The 26,412-nt window shown below is 34.8% G+C and overlaps 1 protein-coding gene across 2 annotated transcripts in view; it reads right to left on the bottom strand.

Annotated features, from left to right (window-relative positions):
* Nucleotides 1–11,032: 11,032 nt before the first annotated feature.
* Nucleotides 11,033–26,412, bottom strand: part of toy (paired box 6 protein twin of eyeless) — a 55,831-nt gene continuing 40,451 nt past the window's right edge. For both annotated transcript variants that reach the window (XM_089108275.1, XM_089108274.1), the window contains exons 6-10: nt 21,993–22,142; nt 20,718–20,800; nt 18,682–18,884; nt 14,189–14,433; nt 11,033–13,223 (exon numbers count right to left, since the gene is read on the bottom strand). In XM_089108275.1, coding sequence (XP_088964401.1) covers nt 13,138–13,223; nt 14,189–14,433; nt 18,682–18,884; nt 20,718–20,800; nt 21,993–22,142 — 767 coding nt within the window. In that variant the 3' untranslated portion in view covers nt 11,033–13,137. The remainder of the gene's footprint in view (nt 13,224–14,188; nt 14,434–18,681; nt 18,885–20,717; nt 20,801–21,992; nt 22,143–26,412) is intronic.

Genomic DNA, 26,412 nt, shown 5'->3' with positions numbered 1-26,412 from the left:
ATTTACGGTGCTTTTACTTCCTAAAACCTATAAGTTCAAGATTAGACTCTCCTGTTTTAAAACTTTTATAAGTGGAAATGAATAAACTCTCTACACCTGCAAATATTACAGAAATGGAATCATAGAAGCAAGGCGGTACCCAGGATTTTTTTCGGGGGGGGGGGCGGTTACTCAAAGATTTTTTTTTTGGTGGGGGAAAACAAAAACGCCTAAAAAATGCATAAAAATTTGTTTATATCCATTTTTGTTGCGTTTTTACGAGTCAGAAAAACATTTCGGGGGGATTCATACCCCCGTAAACCCCCCCTCCCCCGCTGGGTACGGCCTTGCATAGAAGAATAAGAAGGTAGATATACAGTGAATATAATTACCTGAATGAAAAAGAAATCATTTTAAAGAAAACAAGATTAGCGCTTTTTTATGATATTTGTCAATAACTAGATAGGTCAAATCGGCTGCAATTTGGTTATGCAATTCGGTAGAGGGGGATCTGCTCAAGGAATCGTTTTATTGTTTTAATTTTTATTTCCAGTATTTAATTAAAACTCCGATTCTCTTATGTGTCGTTGAAATGCCTAATAAGCGCTTATCCTATTGCTTACGTTTTGAATTCACATACTAACCCACAAATGTAGGACTGCCTCTATGTACAAAAATAAAAAAAACAAGTTTTTTTTAACTGAAAGTAAGGAGCGACATTAAAACTTAAAACGAACAGAAATTATTCCGTATATGAAAGGGGCTGTCCCCTCCTCAACGCCTCGCTCTTTATGCTAAAGTTTTTTATTGTTTTAAAAAATAAAGTTGTAAGACAGAGTCAAACTTTAGCGAAAGAGCGAGGAGTTGAGGAGGGGACAGCCCCTTTCATATACGGAATAATTTCTGTTCATTTTAAGTTTTAATGTCGCTCCTTACTTTCAGTTAAAAAAATTTGTTTTTTTTAGTTAATTTCTGAACGTTTTTGAATTAATGCAGCTTTGGTTTTGGCTAACCGTACATGAATAATTAAAACGAAATTCGCATATTAATTTTCCGTTTTTTGGCTAATTGGCTTTCTCGAAATTTTGTTCTGACGTAACTTACAAATTAACTTACGTAACGAATTTCTATATTCGTATGTTTTTATTACGTATATTAGGGAGTCCGCTCCCTAGTCAACACCTCGCTCTTTACGCTAAAGTTCGAATTTCGTTCGAATTACAAACCCCTGAATCACAAAGGCCGGTTAATTTGAATAGATAGCTCTTTTGAAAGTACTAATAAAAAATTAGCGTAAAGAGCGAGGTATTGACTAGGGAGTGAACCCCCTCATATACGTAATAACTTCTGTTCGTTTTAAGTTTTAATGTTGCTTCCTACTTTCAGTTGAAAAAAAACTTGTTTTTTTATTTAATTTCTGATCGTTTTTTGAATAATGCTGGAAATGTTCCTTCCCCCGAGGAAATATCCTCCATTGAAAGCTCCTCCCCCGTAACCCCTACTCCGACCCCGACCCCCCACAAGAAAAAAAATCCTCCTGAAAACACCTGTATACTTCCCAATAACCAATACTAATTACTCCTTAAATTAATTTTCTTCCCCTAAATTCTTGGTATCAAACATTTCGTGGTAACGAACTGTAAGCAATGAGCGACCCGGATTTTCCTTGTTTTGCTGGGTACCGTTGCAATGTCCATGGTGCTGGTGTTTTTGAATTCTGATTAAAAGTATGTTTAAGCACCAATGCTCTCTCGTCACTCTTTCCAAACTGACCCTCTCTTGTGACTTTCCCAAACTTTTAGATGAGATGGTTTTTACATAAAACATAAACCAAAGTTTTTGAAAGTATGACATTGTGTTCTATAACACAATAATCTGTAATTACTCCTTAAATTACTTTTCTTCCCCTAAATTCTTGGTATCAAACAGTTCGTGGTAACGAACTGTAAGTAAGGAGCGACCCGGATCAATAGTAACCGAAACTCTAAAAACCGGAATTTTGATACCCATAGATACATCAATAGAATCAGATTTTTATGCTGATTTCAAATATATAAGTTTCATTAAGTTTAGTTTTACACATCAAAAGTTACGCGCCTGAGAAAATTTGTCTTATTTTCGAAAAAAAGTGGTAAACACCCCCAAAAAGTCTTAGAACTTTAATAAAAATCACACCATGGAATTCAGCGTCTCAGAAAACCATACTGCGGAAGTTTCAAGCTCCTATCTGCCAAAATGTGGAATTTTTATTTTTTGTCAGAAGAAAGATCACGGATGCGTGTTTTTGTTTTTTTTTTTTTTTTTTCTTTTTTTTTTTTAAGGGGTGATCGTATAGCTCCAGTAGTCCTAGGATATCGTAAGAGAGCTCATTTGAACGTAAATAAAAAGTTATAGTGCCCTTTTTAAGTGGCCGAAAAAAGTGGAGGGCAACTTCGCCCCCATCTTTGCTCATTTTTTTCGCAATGTCACCCAATCAAAATTGTCAGATGGCCATTTTGTTCAGCAGAGTCGAAAACCTAATAAATACGTCTTCGAGTATGACTTAATCCCCCAGAGGTCCCAGGGAAAGGGCTGCAAGTTGTGAACTTTGCATATTGTTTACATATAGTATTGGTTAATGGGAAGTATAAAGACGTTTCATGAGGAATTTTTTCTGATGGGGGGGATTTCGGAGGAGGGGGTTACGGGGGAGGATCCTTCCATGGAGGATGTTTTCTTGGGGGAAGGAATATTTCTATGAAGGATTTTTCAGCATTATTTGAAAAACGATCAAAAATTAAATAAAAAAAACTAGTTTTTTCAACTGAAAGTAAGGAGCAACATTAAAACTTAAAATAAACAGAAATTATTATGTATATGAGGGGGTTCGCCCCTAGTCAATACATCGCCCTTTTCGCTAAAGTTTTTTTTAGTACTTTCAAAAGAGCTATCTATTCTAATTAACCGGCCTTTGTGATGCAAGGGTTTGTGATTCGAACAAAATTCGAACTTTAGCGTAAAGAGCAAGGTATCGACTAGGCGGCAAATCCCTAATATACGTAATAAAACATACGAATATAGAAGTTCGTTACATAAGTTAATTTGTAAGTTACGTCAGAACAAAATTTCGAGAAAGCCATTTAGTCAAAAAAGTAAAATTAATATACAAATTTTGTTTTGATTATTCATGTACAGTGAGCCAAAATCAAAGCTGCATTAATTCAAAGACGTTAAGAAATTAAATAAAAAAAAAAAATTTTTTTTAACTGAAAGTAAGGAGCGACATTATAGCTTAAAACGGATAAAAATTATTCCGTATATGAAAGGGGCTGTACCCTCCTCAATACCTCGCTCTTTACGCTAAAGTTTGAATCTGTCACACAACTTTAATTTTTAAAACAATAAAAAACTTTAGCGTAAAGAGCGTGGTATTGAGGAGGGTACAACCCCTTTCATATACGGAATAATTTTTGTTCATTTTAAGTTTTAATGTCGCTCCTTACTTTCAGTCAAAGAAAACTTGTTTTTTTTTTATTTAATGTAAACAATGAGCAAAGTTTATAACTTGCAGCCCTTCCCCCGGGAACTGTGGGGATTAACTCATCCTCAAAGACATATTAATTAGATTTTCGACTATGCTGAACAAAATGGCTATCTCAAAATTTTGATTGGGTGACTTCGGGAAAAAAATGAGCGTGGCAGGGGGCCAAGTTGCCCTCCAATTTTTTTTGTCACTTAAAAAGGGCACTAAAACTTTTAATTTCCGTTTGAATGAGCCCGCTCACGATATTTTAGGACTCCTGAATCGATACGATCACCCCTGGGAAAAAAACAAATGAACACGCATCCGTGATCTTTCTTCTGGCAAAAAATACAAAATTCCACATTTTTGTTCGTTACAGTTCGTTACCACGAACTGTTTGATACTATGCTGATTTCTCACTATTTTCGCTTTTCTAAAAATTTCTTTAACCAATTCCAAAAAAGAATTAATTTAAATGTGCTAAGAATTATGACTGAAATTAGTCGCGCAACGTTACTTGTGGGACATTTACCTCTGCATTAGCATGCTATGCAAAATGTCTGCTGAGAATAGAATAAAGTGAATTAAAACAAAATAAGTGTATTTTATCTCCCATTTAGAAATTTGGTGTGCATGTATAAGCGGTATCAACCCGTTCTCTTTTTCTATTGTCATCAGTTTTATCATGCAGCACTAGGAGACCAAGCTTTGCTCGTGAAGAGAGTTATAGACATAAAAACGATATTCAGTGTAACCCCCCTCCGAAAATGTACACCCATATACCCTGATTACACAAGAAAAACTTTTGCGTTTTTATAGAATTCGTTTTTTAACAAAGATACAAAGGGGAAGGTAATTTTCAATCTCTAGGAGTCAATTTCCTTTCCAATTGGCGTCCCTGGCAGTTTTTAATCAATTTAAGGTTTCTGCCGCAATGATGCCAAAAATTGTTCAGATTTTGTGGATATTCTTTGTCAAACAATGGCAAAGGCATAAGTTAATAATTCTAACTTTAACTTTTTTTTAATATTATCAAATTTGAAATACGGTCGCTATTTAAATGTGGGAAATATGTCAATAAATAAGATTACACAATCAGTGGTAATACTTTGACCTATCCTGTGTCTTTACTTAGACAGCGCTATTGCGCTGCCTATGATTTTTGTTTCGGCTTCATTTGGCACGCTGATATCAATGTTATTTGTTAATATACATCGGCGAACCCAGAAACAAATCAATTTAATAAAATAACATAAATAATATTTCAAAAAATCTCATATATTAAAAGTTTAGTACAACAAATTAAACCTTACAGAGTCAAAATCCATTCAAAATTACGAGCAAATGAATAACGTGATACACGAGGATATTAGAATAGAGCTGGCTCAATTATGAGATGGAACATCCTGTGCTGGACGTGAATGAGGGGGGAGGTAAAGGGCGGATGTGTACTGCAACATTAGTGGTGAATATGGCTGAAAAAAGCCGAGGGTATACGACATTTACCTTCACGCACCCGAAAGCTTGTTTACGCTATGCAACAGCCGCCTGCAGCAGCTCATTGCTGAAAATTTTAGTAAAAGCCAAGCAACAGCACTTACATTTATGACTGTTTAATGTGTATTTATTGTTTATAATATATTGCGTAATGTTTTTAAATTCACCAAGTAGCGTGTTTGTTAAATTCTTTTAACTTTTCTTAACCAGCGCTTGAATAGCACCTACTCCAATAGCACCCACTCTTGCCCCCCCCCCCCAATGAAAATACTGTAGCTACGCACCTGGCCATTTCTATATTCTGTGGTATCTATTCAGGTGATAATTCTATGCAACAGCTATATGAATTGTTGTTAGATTTTTATCTGAACAAAGGGAACAGTTCAAATGCACGAAATTTACAAATGGACAATTCATATTCTGTAGAACGAAATTGTTCTTGTTGTGGAAGATGGGGAAAGCAGAATTATGTCTTTGTTTTGTTTTAAATAGGTTGTATTCAAAATGGATAGAGCTTTGACAGACTGAACCTTACGTGGGTGCAATACTTTTGGTACAGTTTGCGGTTTGACTCAATGTTCGTCGTTGAGCTTTGCAGCTTGAGTTTTGTTTGATTAAAGTATATAGTATTGAGCTCTATATTTAAGCTATACATGAGGAAAAATCACTTGGCTATCAAAATAATATATAATTATTAGTGATAAGTGTTCCCCTTTGTTCCCACTTACTTGATGTAAAAAGTAACTTAATATTTATAATTGTAACAGAACTAGCAGCAAAAGCTGTCGGATACAGGCAGACAACTTCAAAGTACATTTATCTTTCGGATTTTTCTTACCGAGTCACGGGAACAAAATAAATAACAGAATATTCAAGCCTCTTAACACATGAATGAATATTTTAACAATCTGTGCAAAATAATGAAAAAAATCACACGTTCAGTAAACATTCCGGAACTCACCCCCCCCTCGCAAACAATCTTTCTTGGTGTTTCTTTCTTAATCTAATATGTTTTACAATCTTTTTTACTATGTCATAAGATAACTGAAACAAACCACCTATATCCCTCACATTTATAAAAACTAATTGTTCCTTTAAATCGTATATATATTATATAATTGTCCCATAAATTAATGCAGATTCTCACCAATTTCTCAACGCACGGGGCTTGAGTAAGGACCATCCTTCACCCTTTCCTCTTCTAATTATTTCTTTCTTTCTCCAATTGCCTCCTTCCATTGCCCCAGACCTCAGTCCAATATCGGTAAACACTTCAAGGGACGTTGACGTTGTGACTTAACGCTGCCATTTCTGAATCTTCCGGTCTTCTAACACACCCTTTACTAATTTTGATACGTTTACTATCTTCATCTATCCCCGTCTCTTCATCCCAAATGTCTGAATATTCGCAGCTATTTAAAAGTGACTTCACCTACGAAGCCTACGGTCTTTCCCTTCTATCCTGCAACAACTCCAGATAGGCCGAATTTAGTAGCCTATTACTCGAACCTTTTCCAATTATACATTTAATGAAAACAATTTAGATCAAACAATCATCCCTTAACCGTGTTAAATGATAAAAAAACAACTGAATGTAAGGAGAAGCATTAAAACTCAAAACGAATAGAAATATTCCGTATATGGAGGAGTTTCCCCCCTCTTCAATACCTTGCTCTTCACGCTAAAGTTTTAAAGCACTTTTAAAAAGCTTCCTGTTCTGATTAAACAGCTCTTGTGTTTTTAGGAGTCGTTCATAAAAATTTGGGACAAAAAGTCAAACTTTAGCTTAAAGAGAAAGGTATTCAGGAGGGGGGACCCCTTGATATACGAAATAATGTCTGTTCGTTTTGAATTTTAATTTTGCTCCTTACTTCAGTTGAAAAAAAATTGTTTTTTTCAAATTTAATTTCTGATCTTGTTTCAAATAATACGGGTAAATCTGGCTCACCCTCCATGAAAAATTTTCTCCACTCACGGGAAGCTCTTCCGTAGAAATTTCCTCGTACGTAAAATATACCCCCACCGTAAAATTCCTTCCGGACAATTCCATCCTTGCTGAAAATCCCCCCCCTCCGTAAGATTTCCTGCAGAAGATTCAGCCTGAAAAATTCTTCTTTGCATACTTTCATTTGAAAAAAAAAATTGGGTTCTAATCGTTTTTCCAATTACTTCAGTAATCCTCCTTTCCTTGGAAATTATTTCCCAGAAATCCAAATACGCTGAAAATTCCTCCCAGAACATCTCCACATGCAAAGTTGAGTAGGCAAAGAGAAAGTAAGACAACTAAAAAGAATTTCATATCGAAATTCTGTCAAATCCCCCAGTATAAAATTTCCCCTGGAAAGCTCACGCCGGAAATGTCCCTCAGCAACGAAAATTATTCTCATGAAAACCCACCCCAAGCACAAAATAAGGTGTAATGTTGCTCCTTTCTTTGAGATGAAAAAACTCACTTTTTTATTTAGTTTCTGATCGTTTTAAATAATGCCAGGAAATCAGGCTCCACCTTCTCGGAAAAATCCCTCTCCCCATAGGAATATCCTCTAGACAATTTGATTCCGGTGAAAATTTACTACGGACAATTACCCTTAACATCTCCACGCGCAAAATTGAGTCAGCAAAGAGAAAGCAAGACATATAAAAATTATTTCATATAGGAATTCTGGCAAATTCCCCCAGTGTAAATTTTCCCTGAAAAATTCACCCTCTGAAAACTTCCCTCCCCGTGGAAAATTCTCCTCATGGAAAATCCTCCCAGCAGAAAAATCTTCCCTTGGAATATCCCCCCCATCCACCTGCAAGATGTATAGATACTTCCAAATAACTAATATTGTACGTGAACAATGGGAAAATGTTTTAACTTTTCGCGAATTTTCATCAGACGATTTCAGGAAAAAAGGGGCGTCGGTGGGGAACTAGTTGTCTTCCAATTTTTTGGTCTCTTAAAAAGGGCACCAGAGCCTTTGATTTCTGTTCAAAATACCCCCCTCCTGATATTCTAGGACCACTGGGTCAATACGATCACCCCTGGGGAAAGAAAAACAAATAAATACGCATCCGTGATTTTTCTTCTGGTAAAAAAAAAAATACAAAATTCTACATTTTTGCACATATGAGCTTAAAACCTCTACAGTGAGGTTCTCCGATACGCTGAATCTGAAGGTATGATTTTCGTTAAGAAGCTTTAATTTTCGGTGGTGTTTCCTCCCTTTTTTGAAAATCAGGCAAGTTTTGTCAGGCTCTTAGCCTTTGATGAATAACGCAAAACTTAATGAAATTCATATAATTGGAATCAGTATAACATAATTACAGTTTGTTACTATGAAATGTTTGAAACTATTGAATTTCCTTCTTAAACTTAACAATCTCCCTAATTATCCTAAATGTGCTCTTCTTATTTTTTCCCTTTTTCAAACCCTAGAACTATATCTCACAACTGGCCCTATTTGGTCTTGAAACTTCTCTTATGTAGTTTAGCAGCTGCTGGTCCTAGATGCCAGGGAGGGGGGAGGTTGGGTTTCTCAGTAATGTTCATGACATTTCGAACTTTTCCTACTTCCATTTGCCCCTGGTCACTTTATCTTCCTGAACTTGTAAACTAACATCTCAAATAAGTAGAATCCTTGACTACTCTTATCTTTTTCCCTACAAAACGAAACCTTTTTTCCCTTTCTTATTTCCCAAAATCTGATACAATAGATATATTTATATTTAAAACTAATTTTTGACGTTCCAAATAACTATCCAAAATCTGTAATATCTTTGCAAACCCGAAGCCGATTTCGTCAGCAAATACAATAGTAGTGCAGTCAAAATTTATAATATTGCTTGTGAGATATGTAGCATTACTGGCAAAGTATATATCATCTGCAAATAAAAATAAAAAAAAAAAAAAAAAAAAAAAAAAAAAAACAGCCCCAGTCGCAATAATTTTAACCTCGGAACATTTCTTTTTCTAAAAATGAAGTAAATTTTTTATATTGCTGTCAGATATCCTCTATCTATTAGTTCCAGTATTTTTTTAAAAGCGTAAAAAAAATTAGTAAGTATGCCAAAGTTCATTAAAATCGTTGGCGTGGTAACAACATTTTTGATTTTTAAGTTGTGTTTTGTTAGATTTTTAGTTGCCTAGGTCAGTTTCCAAGGAAAAAATCTCACAGGTTCCTCAGTGAAACAACATGAAATGGAAGAATGGACTAATAATTTGTGCAGTGTGAGTACTCCTGACTCAATGGTGCCACTGACAATGTTTGGATTTATCTTAAGAACTTAATTATGTCGACTTGCAGACAGACAGAAAAACTTAACTAATCATCATGAAAATCATCCTGTACTCAGTAATAATCTATTGAAAATCAATTATTTTTTAAATACTTTTTTCAATTCTGAAATACAGATGATGTCAATTCTTTAATTTAGATAATGAGGGGAATATTGTTACCTCGCATTAATAGCTGCTACGACGTCTTTCCTATTTAGCAACCAAATATAATGCAAGTACAGCCGTTTGGAAAAAAAAAGATTCCCCTCGTCCCTTCCTAGTTATCCTGTTTCCTCTCTTAAACGATTATCCCTCTTCTTAGCTTCCTGCTATCTTTTGTATCGATTACGAGAATAGCAGTCATTAAGTCATCTGTTCAAATGGCTCAAGGCAGACCTTTGTCTGTCGATCAAAAGAACTATTCTTGAAAGCTGGAGGAGAATGAAATGGTATATTAAGGGACATAATTGAGGTAGCGAGGGCAACTAGAGGGCATCATAAGACTAGTGAAAAGGAAATAATCTTGGAAGTCTTTCAGGGAAATTCGAGAGATTGGTACCTATACTGCCTTCCTTAGTTGAAAACTTTTTTTTTATTTTCTTTGTTTTAGCAGTATGTCTTTTAATCCCCAAAACTTCTCCAAAAGAAAGCTTGGCTGTAGTTTTCAATGATTTATATTTTGTCCGTATCTGGAACCGTACTATAAAATTCTCACAGGGTAAAAGACCTGTCTCCATTTATTTTCTTTCGTTTTGCCTTATTAGGAATGATGAGGAGTTAATCCACCTAATTTCTTAGTAGAAAAGTCTTCAACTGACACACGCAACATTAGCTTACTAATAAAGAAGCCAATATTGTTTTCATTCTAGTTTTTGTTACCTGTGGCTAGGCAAGGCATGAGAAAAAAAAATTAATAAGGTCCTCTCACCTCACATACCATAAAAAGTAAACAACTCCCTTCTACGTTTTTCCTTTTATTACTTCAACATATTGTAATTTTAGTTTTCTTAACTTTCTTGTGCAAATTTGTGTTCGTTGTTCATGTGAATTTGTTATGTGTTTTTATTCTTATTTTGTAACACCTCCTTGATGCAAAGGTGTGCAAAGGGGGAGTGAGAATCAAAGCAACAGAGCATAGGAAGGATGAGTTTTTTTTGTATTTTTGACATTGATTTCTGTTACAGAGAACGGAAGAATTGATCGACGATTTTCTTCGGTTTGACGTCATTTTCGTTTTTCATTATAATGGAAAAAAAAATTGTAAAACCATATGAAGTGCTCAGTGTTCTAGCCGTGTTTTAAGATTCTTAACAAAATAGATAGGGCTCTGGTATGCATCTATTTTGTCTATTTGCGTCTAAGTAAGGCATGCTTTAAACTAAGAAAAATGTCAGACTTTCAATGCAAAGATTATCCAATAACAATTATACTTAACCATCTCTCCTCTCTCTGTCTCTTTCTTTCGTTTTTTATCACCCTTTATCTCTCTTTCTCTCTCTCTCTATCTCTCTCTCTCTCTCTCTCTCTCTCTCTCTCTCTCTCTCTCTCTCTCTCTCTCTCTCTCTCTCCTCACAGACACAGTTTGAAAATATTTGCTCATTTTGGTCAAAGAAATAAGCCGATAAATTAAGGAACTATTAATTTCAGTAGAAAATAAGAATAGTAAATGACCCTAGTTTAACTTAATTGTAGAGCAAAAATTTTGAAAATTCCTTTATTCTTCAAATAGATTCAATAAATCTGAACAATAAACCATTTACATAACGGTAAGAAAAAAACATCTTTTCACATCATTAATATGATAAAAGGAACAAAAAAAGCTTTGACTAGAAAGCAAACATCAACTTTAAAAGAGAAATAGACCCACTGCAAGGTAGAAAGTAGTAGAAACATGAGTAGGGTCCCACGTAGTAATCATAAATGTGATCAGGACTTATGTTGATATTTGAGACGCGATCAAACTGAATTTTTGAGATGATTAACACGTTTCGGTTTGGGGGTGGGGGGTGTAATTGTGCAAAATATTTATTTTTTGCCCTCATATGTTCAGAATGTGGACACAAAACTATTATATTTTATAATCTGGGGTGAGTCTGGATTCCCTAATTAACTCTATCACTTCACCACTTTCCGGAGTTTAAGCACTGTCAATTCTTTACAGTATATTTACAGAGATAATATATAAACAATTTAAGTAGTTGGATTTTATTGTAGTTGAGCTCCCAAAGGGCACAATTTCGATTAGGGGGATAAAATATGATCTACTTCATTTTTTCTTTTCCTATGGTATAAGACCTTAATCATTTCAGCATTTATTTTATAGTGTTGGAAGAATATTAGAAAATAAAATAAATTGTTAGAGAAGTGTAAGACTCATTCGAAGCATATTTTCAAAAGTCTAACAACAAACATGAACAAAAAAAAAGAAGAAAGACTGACATGTACAATAAAATGGATCTTGGCTTAGAAACGAACTTCTTCTATAGAATTTGTTGTATGATCTAGAGGTTTAAATCTTAAATTGTATGCTCCTAACGGAATTATGATAAACTTATAATAGCTGCTTTCCCGGATAGAAGCCCTTTTTCCCACTGTGGCAAAACTTAGATTTAGTATTTTCTTGCTCATCACGTTTCATTATTTGAATTAATATTAATTTGAGATTACAAATCACATTAATGTAGAAAAGCGTCTTAGCATTAATAATGCTGTCAAATTTCGCTTTGAAGGGAAATGCGGAATATCCACATGTAATGACATGCTAAGGGAAGGTTACCAATATATTACAGCCCTGTCCCCCAGAAAAGGATGCTGATATTACGAATAAATTACGAACTATGGCTTGAGAAGTGCGTTTCGTTCGTCAAACCCACTCCTGAAAAATTAGTTCGGCCCCTCCTAAAATTACTGTTCTCGGCCTTGTGCTTGAAAGCGTTAGTAATCCTAAATGTAAATGAAGTTCAGAAGTATACCAAACAATAAACAAAATAACAAATATCTAAAACACTTTCTGGCATATCAAGCTTGACAAAAAAAAAAAAAAAACGAGTCACCAGGTCAGGATACATTTTGTTTCAATATGGCTGTTGATCTACTACAGCAATGGTTTTTGAAGGAAAGGGGTGTAAGTCGGGGTATATAGCCTAAAGCTGCCCGGAATCAACTAAATAAGCTTAATATTAGGAATATTGAGGAAAAGTAGCACTTGTAGACATGCCCAATGCTGCATTGTAATAGCCATTCACACAAGAATTGGGCAGCAAACGAAAAAATATGATTATACAATGTTGACATCAAAAGGTAGGGTGTAGCTTGAACTTTGTTTTGGGGGAATGGACCACTGTTTCCATGGGAGGGGACAACTATCGGGTAATTTCGTACTGTTTAGATTGTAATAGGTTTAAGTTAGTGATTTGAAAATTTGCCAATTGATTTGCGGGTCTTTTATGATCGTTAATTATGAACATGTCAATATTGCAAGAATGGCGCTTTCAGCTTTTTCTTAAATAAAATCGCTGATAAATACCTCACTGTATTTATAACAAGTTCAGACGATATTGAATTTAAAAAATATGTGGTATAAAATGTAAGTAGGTGTATTTTTCAGAAAATACTATTTAATAAGGAGGTTGGTGCTGACACATGAATTTGCTACGATCAAATATCTCGGGTAAGTCTTCTCATGAGTAAGTCTTCAATATTAGTGCACTAGAAACAAAATTTGAGCGTAACGATTCTTAAATATGCATTGGAATCCTTTCCACCTAAAATTGGCTTTTCATATCCAAAGCATCAACTGCACTAAATATCCTTCAAACTATTCTCCTAACTTGTGAGATACAGCGTACTTCTTGTAGTCCAATTTTTATCACAGAATTAAGGTTCATTCACCATGTCGCTATTGTAATCTGGGCCAGTAGTTTGCACTGAGGTCACCCTGACTTGGGATTTGCAACGGTACAGAAACACCAGCTGATATGACTCCTTAAAAAAAAAAAAAATTTGATTACAAGAGAAAACAAGTCCGTGCATAATAGCTCAGGAAAATCAACTACCAAGAGAAAACTAAGAAGTAATTTTTGAAAATTGGCGACTTACAAGATACCTGTTTATCGTATATGAGCAGGTAAAAATTAACATTTTCATTATCCCGTTTGTCACATAAGCACCTAGGTCTACCCTGAGACAGAGGCCTAGCAAGGGTTTTCAGTGCCCGGGAAGAATACCAGTTTTGCCCCCCTCCTCATAACCACCGCAATATAAGTAAGATCATAGTTTTGGCAAGAAGAAAAATCAGTTGGATCCCCTTAGAGGCTTCACCCGGGGATAGCCGTCATCCCTTATTTCCCCCTAGCTACACCACTACTGTCAAACCAAGGGTGGCGAGTAATAACAGGTACATGACTTGGGATTTGTAACGGTACAGAAATGACAGCCGATATGACTCCTTTTAAAAAGTAAGAGCATGAGAAAACAAATTTGTGCACAAGAACTTAGGAAAATGATTTCAACGTCCAATTGCTAAAAAAAAAAAAAAAAAAAAAAAAAAAAAAAAAAAAAAAAAAAAAAAAGCAAGTAAAATAAATAGCCTGTTATTGAAATTCTTGAGGTACCTGACCATCGAATGTAGTTAGGCTACTTACCTTCGACCTCTGGAGGCACAGGAGGAACTAATGTTTAAGGTAAGGTAAGCACAGAAATACCTAATTTTTGACAAAACCAAACTAAAAAAAAAAAAACTAAAACCACAAACAATAGAAAACTTCTGACGCTTCATTACAAAAAAATAAACAGCCTCGAAAGAAAGCAAAACCTTGTGTTTACCGGTGCTATAGCTATTCACAATAATAAAGATTAAACGTAATAGTATTGACTTATCTCTCCAATAATAGATATAAGTCAATAATATCAATAAAAGCGGTTTAACTTTATAGTAAACTCAAGCTAACCTGTTTGCCCTGATGGATGAGTTCCGGCATTTGGCGAGTATGGAGTAGTGTTACTAATGGCTGGATTTGGAGAACTGACACTACAAGCAGCAGCAACTGCAGCAGCTCTATGATGATTGTAAGCGTTCAATGAGTCATGTGCATGAAACATATATGGTGCGTATGCAGTTGTTGAATCACGCTGCTGGAAACAATTTGTACTCATTCCAGACATTGTTGCCATTCCACCTAATCCTCCAGCCATGCTAAAACATAGAAATTATTTAATGGTTAATTTCGACCACCAAAATGTTGCACGAAATCATTCCTTTTACTGTGACAAAATTGACCTACCAATTAAAAGGAAGAAAATGAGATTCTAATTTGATCAATGCTAAGATAGAAAATAATCAAGATAACATTGGAAATTGGCTTCTTCTAAAAATATGGAAGAAATTCCTTAGAATTTATGAGTTGTCTCAGTAAAACGGTAAAGCGTTGAATAAATATCAATTTGTGTTAAGACAGTGAAGTATTAAAACATCGCTTTCTATAGCTTTTAATTACAAGAAGAGCACAAAAGTCACGTAGAGCACAGTCGGATAAAATTGCCAGGAGGAGGAGCATTTCAATCATTCATAATGAATTAAACCACTTTAAGTGTTTGATAAGTAGTAATATCGAAATTAAAATAAAAACCATCGGAGTTTAAATAGATATAAGAATAGGGAGGACATAAAAGCTCCGATCTGTAAGAAAAGTCTCTGTTGTCTTCATTTTTCAAAAAGGGAACCTCTACCCCAATTGTCCTCTCGCTGACGGCACGCATCCAAGACGCATATGATCCACTCATAAACTGACTAACCAATACAATACACTAACTCGAGAATCGTAGTTTCGAGAAAAATGTTCTATCTTGTCTTGAAATAGGTCGTTGTACCCAGAACCTAATGATTACCTTCCGCCTCCAGATTCATGACAAAACGTCTTATTTTGCCTCGGGGCAACCAACAGAGAATGACAAGATTAAGCAAATTGTGACCTAACCTGACGACAACTTGATTTTAATTCACAAATACACGGACTCGGTCTTGGTCTCGTTATTTGAATTAAAATCAAGTTGCCATTAAGCCATGGGTAATTGGAGAAAAATCAAAGACAGATAGTCTGAGTGAGAGGCAAATCTTGCATAAGCCTTTTCCAGGATTGTATAAAAATGATGTTATTTCACTTGTTGATAAATAGTCCATCATCCATCCATCCATCCTAAGGCAGAACTAAGGTAGATAGTCATAGAACTAAGGCATGATCGAGATTTTTCCAGTCGGTGAAAAAGGGAAGGATAAATAGTCAGATATTTCGGTCAAGACCTCTGCTCGATCGTCCTCAGTGCACAAAAGTAAACAAAGAGTAAAGACATTCAGATAAAATTATTAAGGACAAAACAAAAATAAAAAGAGCCTGAAGAAACAAAACACCAAATTAAATAGGCCTTCTTTGCCCTTTTCACCGTTGCTTAGAGAGGGCCTGTTTTATTTTTATCATTTTTAGGTTCGTTTTTTTTTTTTGTTCTCCGGACTTCTATCTGTATATTTTCTAATATTTATTTCCTTTTGTGCACTGAGGACGGCCGACCGAAGGTCTTAACCGAAATATCTGAATATTTATCCTTCTTTTTTAACTGGCTTATAATATCCTTGTTTTTGTTGTTGTTTTTTTCTTTAAAATTTGCTTCATTTAGTCATGCTTATCCAGTGTGTTCTCAAGAGTTATTTAAAACAGAGAATGATTGTTCACTGAGTAGAGTGACCTAAGTTGAGATAGGGCGTTTTGCCTTGGGAAAAATGCAAAATCCTTAAATAGTTAAGGCACTTTTATCTGATGACATTTCCGTCATTTAAAAGAGGAGCTCTATCATTTCAACAGAAAGTGGTAGTGGAGAACAACCAGCGTTAAATCCAGTCATTCATGCCAAACCACCCTACCTCAACCTAGCTCATTTGGCCAAAACACGGTAGCGCTGTACTCAACTAAGTGGAATAACGCTTACCTGAAAACCTATTTAACATGTCCAGCAACAGAAAAACAAGAAACGGACCAACAATATTAACAATGGAACAACCAACCGATGAACTAACATGTGCCCTCATTTAAATGAGATTTAGGACTATCTTTATTGTTTATAATATAAGTGAAAATTAAAATCAAAATCTGGCTATCGAATCTAAGCATAAAAGTTACTGAATCATCGAAAAAGTATCAATCCGATCGAGTAGCTTTATTAAGGCTAGGGAATAAACACAGTGGTAAGCAGGGGGTCGGGTCTAACCAACAAGATCGTGAATAAATGAAACATAGCTTTCCATGAAAAACTAGTGTCTTTCTAGTTTGATCACTTTTAAAAGAGAAAACACAGTTTTGTTCTGCAAAGAGTAAAGTTGAAATCTCTAATTAATAGTATTAACCCCTGGCAATTGAGGACAAGGTCCCTTAGCCTCTGATAATTAACTTAAGTAAGGTTAATGATAGTCAGAAAGGTTTCAAATTGGGCTTCATCACTGCTAAGGAAGAGTTCAAAATCCTTACAGCCGGTGATGAGGTAAATTTTGATTCTTTCAATGAAAATATAAAAAAAAAAGATATTTTCCAACAAAAATACCAGGAAAAGGTTTTTCTAAAATCTAAGGGAGGGGCAGAAAAATCTAGGAGGCATTTATTGATAAGTCTTTACAAGAAAATTAACGTGCTTTAATTGATTAATTAAGAGGATTTGAGTTTAGAAGGAGATGAGAGCATTTTTCCAACCAAAAAAGGGGTAGTGTGCTAGAAAGTTTGGAAATCCATGCTTTAGTCCAACTGAAGATGAAGTTAGCGTTATTCATGCTGCAGATTATATCCCATAAATATAAAAAGAACACGATGAATTTTGATTGTATAAAACATACTTGGACTAAAAAACATCAAATACTTATTATTTTAAACTGACTTTCCGGTTTATATTATGATGGATCGTTTAAGATAACAGCACAATCATCAAGAACATTCAATGTTTTCTCCCAATTTCATCCAGCCAACAATCAAATTTCTAATAATTTCTAGTATATTAGAAGCACTAATATATATTCCACCAAAGCTATCCCTAGCAAATTTGGAGAATAATTCAATTTGTGGTAAGCCAAGTAAATTCCATTAAATTATCCTTTGACGTGGTACATATATCCTTTTCGGAGTCTGTGTAGTAGAAAATTATATTGCAGGGGACGGACACAAGGAGAGGGATATCTATTGTCCGTCAATCATAATGGTATTAAGAGGATACAATTACTAAATATAAACAGGGATATCGGGGATATACTCATAGATATTTCCTGTCAGGTTTGAGACTGAGATTGAGATGACGGATTTGCTGGAAATGAAATGGACAATTTTTGTATACGAAAGATGTTGAAGTCTTGTTTGGATAAATAAAACTTACGACAGATTATAAAAACATTAAGACGTTGGCGTATTAGTTGAAAAACTACTACTACTACTACTAACAACTCATCGCAGCACCAAGCCTCCTGAGGCAAACACAGCTACGTAAACACCTCCTCCATCCCAATCTATTCAAAGCCTTCCTCTTTACACCCTCCCATGAAGTTCTAATTTCCTTTAAATCTTTCTTTATGAGGTCCTCGCACCCCAGACGAGGACGACCTGCTTTCCGTTTAGCCCTAGAGGGTTGGCCGAAAAAAACAATTTGTCATCCTTCCCACACAACGTGCCCTAGCCAACTCAACCTTTCTTTCATTATAGCCCTAGAGAGCGGTATTGAACCACATTTAAAATAGTCCCAAATGTTAATGAACAAATTTCTTAAAAGCATTATTACAGCATCATAGTGTCTAGAAAGCTTAATTTAAAAGAAGGCTAATAATCATCATCCTAGTCATCTTCAGCATCAACCATGAGAACCGGATTTTCAAGGCTGTTGGTGTGATGGGCTATTTAATTTAAATCTATTTTGGTCCAAGCATAAGGATGAAGCTCCTTCTGACTGGACAGTTATGAGCCTAATTCCTGCACTTCGGTTACCATTCCTGGGCTTGGAAAGTGAAATCATATTTTTTCTGTAAATTGAATTTGTCCAGCATAGTTTTGGTTCTATAAGACTGACTTGCTTCGCATTGAGTCCATCATTCGGCCATTATTTGTGCATAAGACACAGTTTAATAACAAGAAATGCTAAGCACTACAGGGAAACAGTTAAACATTCGGTAGATATTTCTTAAATACTAAAAGTAGTTGAGCAGTAAATATTACTATTTATTCTCCCTTATCGTCAAACAGGTTCAGCCAGCTCAAATGACATTTAAAAGATACCTTCTAACCCTATGCCATCTCTTGAACAGGCTCCTACACTCTTTTTTGCAGATACCAGAGCATCCAAATATATTTCAGGGAACATATCCAAATAATCATTGTATACCATTAAATGAATTAAAACATATTAGACATCGTTTCAAGCTTACCTGTAAGGGTCTCCAAGTCCCTGTCCTAAAGAGGAATACATTCCTCCAAATCCAGAATTAATAGGTAAACGTGCAGAGGCTGCTGCAGCTGCAACAGAGGAAATATGATTCACAGGTGATGTTGAGCCGTTATCCGGGCCACGTCTCTGATTTCGCAGTTTCTCTTCTCTTCTCCATTTTGCACGACGGTTGCTAAACCAAACCTAAAGATGTGGCTTTTAGCTTTGTGTGCCATATTCGGATGTAAGAGAAGTGAATGAAGTATGTTTCTCCGCGACGCTTTCACTTTTTTTTGTACATGTTTCTCGCGTTAATTTTACACATTTTAAGCATTTACGGTTATTTATATAATTATATTTATTTTGAAGTCAACTAATATGAAGCTCTGATTCCCATTACTGAACATTGTAATAGCGATTTCTTAGATTAGAAATAGCCGATTCTCAAAATAAATTGAAAACCCATTTTCATTCAATTTCATTAGCATTTACGTACCTTTGCCGTGACAACAAAAACAACTAAATTATTCTTCCAGATAGGTTTGACTAGATAGGGCAATGGTGGAATTTCTCTAGAAGGGGGAATGGTACAATCTTTCAATTTTATAAAAGAGTAGGGATTATACGGCCGAAAAAAATTGTTACTATTTACTATTTTTATTTTGAAAACTTAAATAAAAACTATTTTTATTCTTTTAAAGAGTAGGAAAGGGCAGGTGAGAACAGTTTATAGCTGAAGCAAAACATTGAATTGGTAGTTAATATATGTCAAAAAACCTTACGAGTACTGATCATTTATGATCACATCGTGATCATGATCACAATATGCCACATCATGAAGTGAAATATTAAGAAATCCTTAGTTCAAAATATTTTTATAGGATAGCCGAAATTTGACAAATAATTTAATCTAAAACAATATTCAAGTTTGCACTCGAGTTGTCAGCTAGACAACTGTACCAGCATTATTTAATTTTTACATGCTGTAATGATGTACATGCTTCGATCCCCATTTTCGACCCAGTGGCAACGACAGGGGTAAGGGGTGGAAGCAGAGGGAATTTGTCCCTTCTTTACCCCCTCTAAGATTTCGAAAAAAAAACCTTTTTTGGTATTTACGTTGAAAAATACCATTTTTTGGTATTTCTGTTGAAAAATGAAATAAAATTCCCCCTTAGATTAAAAAAAAACAAAACATTCCCATCCCCAATATTTTCGTGAATTGGCACAACTGGGTAACCATGCCTGTGCACAAGCGAGAACAAGAAAGCTACTCAAAAAGTTGGTTTTACCCCTGATTTTTAACTGCGTGCACCTTTGATTAATGAACATATTGTTCTGTATATTTTTTTAACTTCGTTGACATCCTCTTATTATGGTCAGCTAAAAACAGAAAAGTAACAGGATTTGCTTAATTTCAAGTATCTACTAAAAAAGGACTCTTCACTACGCAACCGCCATCTAAGAAAACCACTTACCCCTTTTTTAACAATTAATCACTTAGGTAAACACTTGCCCAGAGGAAAATTGGCTCCCTAACATGGATTGCGAGTTAGTCTCATAATTGGGTATCATACCTTGAAAATTTCGACAATAACTTATGACAAGTAAGCTGTCCCTAAACGAGCAGTATTATTACCAATAACAAGCTGTAACGACTGCTCCGCATAGCAAGAAAATTTGGCAATATTGCACAGTATACTTGGTTGTAGTGAAGTCACCATAACCAAAAACACTCTTTTTTACGTTTTGAGGAATGACAGTCACTGCTCTATGCCTGGAGTAAGACTACAGCTAATTACCCTTGAAATATAGTTGTTCCATATACCCTCTCGATATTAAAGCGTTTTTTTCTAACAAGTATATTGTAAGACCATTCAGTTTACAGTAACACAGGAAATATCATTGTAAAAAGTGGAATTATCAAGAAAAGAATTGACAATAATATTGTTGCTGGTAGGACTGCCTAAATCTAATAAGCCCACTTATTTCCAGTAGGACATGCTCAAAAACCCTACAAACGAGTGTTATAGTCACCTGGATACGCGCCTCAGGCAATCCTATTTTCTCAGCAAGCCGCTCACGAGCAAAGACATCCGGGTAGTGGGTCCGCTCAAATTCTGCAAAAGATACGACAATTTTATTTAAATCTCAACAATGCACTCCATTAGAAAAACAAATACGCTGCAAAATTCAAGCATTTTCGCTAAATGTTCCTATGGTTATTACGTTGTCCATAAGAATGATAAAATTCGTGCATTTTGTTCTTATACTTAACAGCGCTGCTTTTATAGCATTTTCAAGTTGATTCTAGCCGGGAATTTTGCATTTGAAATGAAACCTGCTTCAATTTCCTGCTAATCGTTTATAATTCTCTTTACGGGAAAAAAGGCATTTAGATATATTTCAAGACCTCCTCACCAAAATTGAATGTCTTTATTTTTTTTTCTTTTCTACAGATCTCTTTGTGTTTACTGCAATCCCAACGATAAGTTATTGCTCATTACGTAGTAACTATTTTATTTGCTCTACTTATTCTTCTTACTGTAATCGTTTGTGGCTCTCTTTCTCGACAGAAATAGGCTCATACGCAAGGAGCTTGAAAAAATCTCTGATAGAAATCAGGCTCTCTTTTTTCTCTTCTTTATCCTCTTTCCCTGTTTTTTTTTTGTTTATTCACCGAACTTCGAACGCCAAAATTTTATATCACCCATGAAATAAATTCCAATACACGTCACCGACTGAAAGTTACCAATAAATATTCCAACAAATTTCATGATTTCCACTTTCTATCAGAAATAAGCTTCAATTTATAAATAAGAACAATGTTATATTTCTTACATGCTGAGTATACAATATGCTGACAACTTTATTTTTCAAAATGACTGATTTATTATGTTTTTTTCTTTTTTTTCAGGGGAGACTCAATATTCTCCTGCATCATGCGTCAAATTGAAATACATTATATATTTTTCAGATCAGATATGTGTGCAGAAAGAGAAAAGTATCGGAACCACATTTCCCCAAAATGTCAAACGTTTCTTGATGCCCCAATAAATTCCTATATTCATTCTCTTTGTTTATGATTTTTAAATACCCCCCCCCCCTCTGGGGATAAAGGCACCGTATTAAAATTGTACCAGCCTTTAATCAGACTCTTCAAAAAAATTAGTTACTACTGCGCTCATCCTAACAATTATATCAATATTTCTTTTAGCGACAGAAACATATAATTCTAAAGTAATATTAGAAACTTTGTCATACAAGCGTCATATTTTGAGAAGTTTTGATTTTATCTCGAATATAACTAACCTTTTTCCAAACTGTCAATTTGTTCGTTCGTGAACGACGTCCTGTTCCGCTGCAATTTCCTTTTGAGTCGCATTCGAGCCTGTGGATCCTCTTCACTCGACGAACCAGGCTCAGAATTGCCGTCGGAAATGCTTCCATCGCCGCTACATTCTGGAATTTCATGACAATAAATAGTTGAACTGGAAAATATTTATGAGCCTTTCTCCTTGTAAGCAAAACGACCGCAGTTAAAAGTAAAAACAAACTGACTAGTTTGAAGATGTAAAACTTACCTACAATCAATAAGAGGTTACTTGGACTGCCATCTCGGTTTTCCTTGAGTTTTTTTTTCTAATGTATAGGAGCAGATCAACTGTAATAATTAAAAGGACGACATACACCATTTTTGTACCTTTTCAGGAGAATTAAATACGGAAAAAAGCTTGTCGGCTGTAGTCGCTCTGAAGTATGAGACTAATAAAGATAAAGGGAACATATTGTAAACCAACTTTTTATGTTCTTTTCAGCGGTGTAAATTGAATTTATGTATTCCGAGTGAATTCAAAATTATTGCATTTTATGGCGGATGTCTCCTTTTCCTTCCCAAAAAAGGATATGGCATATGTCTCTTTTTATTTTCGTAACTGTACAAGATAGAACAATTCTGGCTGCATCATTCGATTCCTCGTGCTGAATTTACCCACTATACATAAATAATTCATTTAAGCCAAAATAGCATATGTCGCCCTTTTGCTTATCACAGCCGAAATATTGACAACTTCAGTTATTTTTTATATCAACTGTTAAAAGAGGAAATGCAACTTTTATTTCTTGTAAACCATTTTTCGTGCGGCTTCGGTGTTGAAATACATACACACATATATTTTACAACTTCGTATTCGTATAACAAATTTTGAGTATAAGCAAAAAAAAAAATCCAAACAAAGCTGTTAATATTATACCTACTGCCATATTTCAGTGCAGTCAGACAAAAATAAACTAAAGTAAAATAAACTAAAAGGAATCTTTTCTATCCAACCGACTTAAAGGCTTAGGTTTTTAGACACATGTGAGTTTTTTTTAAGAAGATTTTTTTGTTTTTTTGTACGATAAACCAATACAACGAGTCAGAAATCCCATAAAACTACACATACAATTTTTTTCCTTCTTACTCGTCGAAAAAAAAAACTAAAAAATAGTATTTGTGCTTATTCCATCTTATTTCTTTTTAATTTCTTAGTGTCAGCACTTGACAACTTGTCTATAAATCAGCTAATTAACTGTCAAATTATAAGACATTTTGGAATCTTCCTCCTATATACCATTGATTTCTTTCAGTGTGTTCTGAAATTTTTAAATTGTTGTAAGGGATTCAATGTTTTCCCCTTCTTCTAATTTTATCGCGAGAGGATACGCATAAATACTACATAATTGATTATTGAGGAATAGCCCTCGCTCATTTGGATGTGCCATGTGAACTGCACTTCAACTTTGTTTTCGTCAATGAAGTACCTAGGCACATATGAAGGGTAAGATATTTTTGAAGGGGGAGTGGGGCAATAATAACCTGGGAAATTTAGGGTTTCTGATGGGCCTGGCCCTAAGATCTACGGTGTCTATATATCCCTGGAAGTACTTCTTTTTAACTATAAGAAACATGTATTTTGTTACAAATAAAAAAAACTACACGTAGAGTTTTTTTCAAAAACATCAATTTTTTCTGAATCAAATTGCCCATGAAAAACAAATTTGAATATACACTTATTATTTGTTACTATCAACTATTTATATTTCATTTTCACTAATAGTCTGGGCACCAGTGACTGGTCAATAAAGCTGGAGAAAAATCCAAAAAGTACATAAATTGAATTTTAGTTCGTTCTGTCCTGCCTTCTGAATAAGATTTGCGAAGCAAGCAATTGAAAATCTTCCTTCGAGCAAATTCAATTACAAATCAATACCCCTAAAGTCTTCTAAATTCCCCTTTCGAAATCTAACTCGATTTAGCCGCACAAAATTTGCCGCATCAATGAGCTCTAAGGCTTGACTAGCGCTAAAACGATCATTCCACTTCGTATCATTCCGCGCGGCGCTGGAGAACGCCTCTGTTCCAATGAACTAGGACTGTCAGAGTAAAAGGTGATGAATTGTGGCAAAACCTGTTTTTTTCACAGAAGGGTTTGTTTTATTCATGAAGAAATGATGATTATTGTCGGGAATGTATGCATGAAAGGGTAATCGGAAACAGTGTAATGAGACGAAAACGAAAGACCGTGGTCTTTCCTATTTGAAAACAACAACCTGATCTGCATGGAAATGTTTTTTGTGAATCATTATCCTTGGAAAGAATAACTATGAATCAAACGAACCGTAAGATTAGGAATTGAGCTGTCGCGTGCTGAGACAACTACCCAGCTTAATTAGGCTTCCTGTAAGGAGCTACGATTTCTCTAATTTATCCCACAAATGAAATTGTATAGCAATTGTCAGTTAAAAGAGATTTAACTATTTTGACTAGCTTTCACATAATCCAAAGCCGAACCATATTGAAAAATTTCTATGTGTTGTTACAAGTATAATTACAGCTGTGAGTAAAAGAACATTAGGTACGATAACAAAGATCCCAGGTTGATTATGAAATCCAGCATCTTCGATTGTATCTTAAAAAAAAACATAAAACATGAATTGATATAAAAACTATGAACAGGGCACCTTTATCTCCAAAGTGTTATTAAAAAAATATCTGGAATGTAAATGAAAATGGAATTTGGTTTTGTGAAAAGAAGTTTTTTGGAAAACCTTTCCAACAGAAGTAGCAATCATTCAAGCACTGTGGTTGGAAACTGGAAGTCCAGTTAGGATGTCAAAAACTGGACAAGTATAGGTTAAATAGTAAAATGTTGAGGAATTTTATGAAGTCAAGCACTCTCTCTAATACCTCAACCTTTTTCGGACCCACCCTCCTCCTTTAAGGGGCGAAGTGGGTAACTAAAGTTTTAAATTGCATTCCCAATGACATCTCATGCAATTGGTATCTTTGAAGAAAAATAGATAAGTTTGGTCTGAAACTTGTTTTGGGGATGGATTATCTCGCAGAAACTTAAAAGTATTAAAAAAAAAAAAGGTTCAAATAACACACTACCTTTTCTTCGTATATTCCAAATGTTTTTATGGGGGATATTTGAAATTCGAAATTTACCCAGCGTCTCCTCCTCGTAGGGAAAGGTTTGATAATTAAAAAGAATCTTGGAACATACAGCTTTTGCATTAAAAAATTCGACGTTTTCGAATTTTCAACTCTAATAAATTTCAAGATTTAACTCCCCGTGTAATAACTATTAATTATAATAACTATTAATTTTTTCACCTGGAGTTAATAAACATTTAGGTAAAAATTCTATCAAATGCTAAGTTTTTATATTTACCATTGCCGGGACTTGTCAGTATGTCAGTATAAGCGTCTTGTAAGTATGGGATATTATAGAAGATGTTGCGAAAACTTTGATATCCTTAGGGAGAGAGAACAGTACGGAGGCCTGTGTGATGTATCTGCACCAGCTGCAGTATCATCCGTTTATCAATTCGTTGCAATTCAATCTGAACAGTTTTTGAAAATTGTAAACACATCCTTTGTAAAGGTATAGCCGAAGTTTACGGGTCTAATTTATTCATATATTCCACCGCCTTAACCAAAGTTCGGAATTTTATTTCACTCATTCTAGCGGAAAGTGGTTATTAGCTTGTTTGTTAGTTTGCTGGTGAAAATGACAACCTTTTAGGCTATTCATCATCGATATAGTTTTCTGAAAAATTTCAAAACAGATGACATCCTGTCTTTTAGAAACATCTTATCCAGATGTTTATCCACACAATATATATAAAATAGTGTTTCCACAGACCTGGTATAAGGCAGCTAAACGAAAAAAGCAAATATACTCCAAAAGCACCATTTTTGGAGCGAAAATACGACTAAGGTACGATTCCTTACAAAGATATTCTCTAAGATATGTAATGACTTGAAAAACTCAATTCCGGACTACCTCAAAAGAGCATCCCAGCGGCGCAGATGAACCTCATATGGCAACATTGACTAAATATATATATATATATATATATATATATATATATATATATATATATATATATATATATATATATATATATATATATATATATATATACAAATCCAGGCGACCACGTTATTATCCTCAAGTGAGACGCTTGACGCTATAAAAGATGGATTGCTGACGTAAATTCACCCCTGATCCTAGTGATCAAACAGATGTCACGAAAAGCAAATCACTGGGCAATCAATTTACAATAAGTGAAACGTCCTGTGTCTCCGAATTGACTTATCAATTCGGAAAAGTAATGTTAGATGACATTTTTATGAAGTGGTCATAATAATTTGATCAGAGGGTACCACAAATGGGACTGGTTT

The sequence above is a fragment of the Artemia sp. Qi Xiang Cuo genome, chromosome 2, assembly GCF_049724085.1.
Source record: "Artemia sp. Qi Xiang Cuo chromosome 2, ASM4972408v1, whole genome shotgun sequence".
Taxonomy (NCBI): domain Eukaryota; kingdom Metazoa; phylum Arthropoda; class Branchiopoda; order Anostraca; family Artemiidae; genus Artemia; species Artemia sp. Qi Xiang Cuo.
Note: the sequence above shows the minus strand (reverse complement) of the source record. Positions and strands in the feature narration are given on the sequence as shown.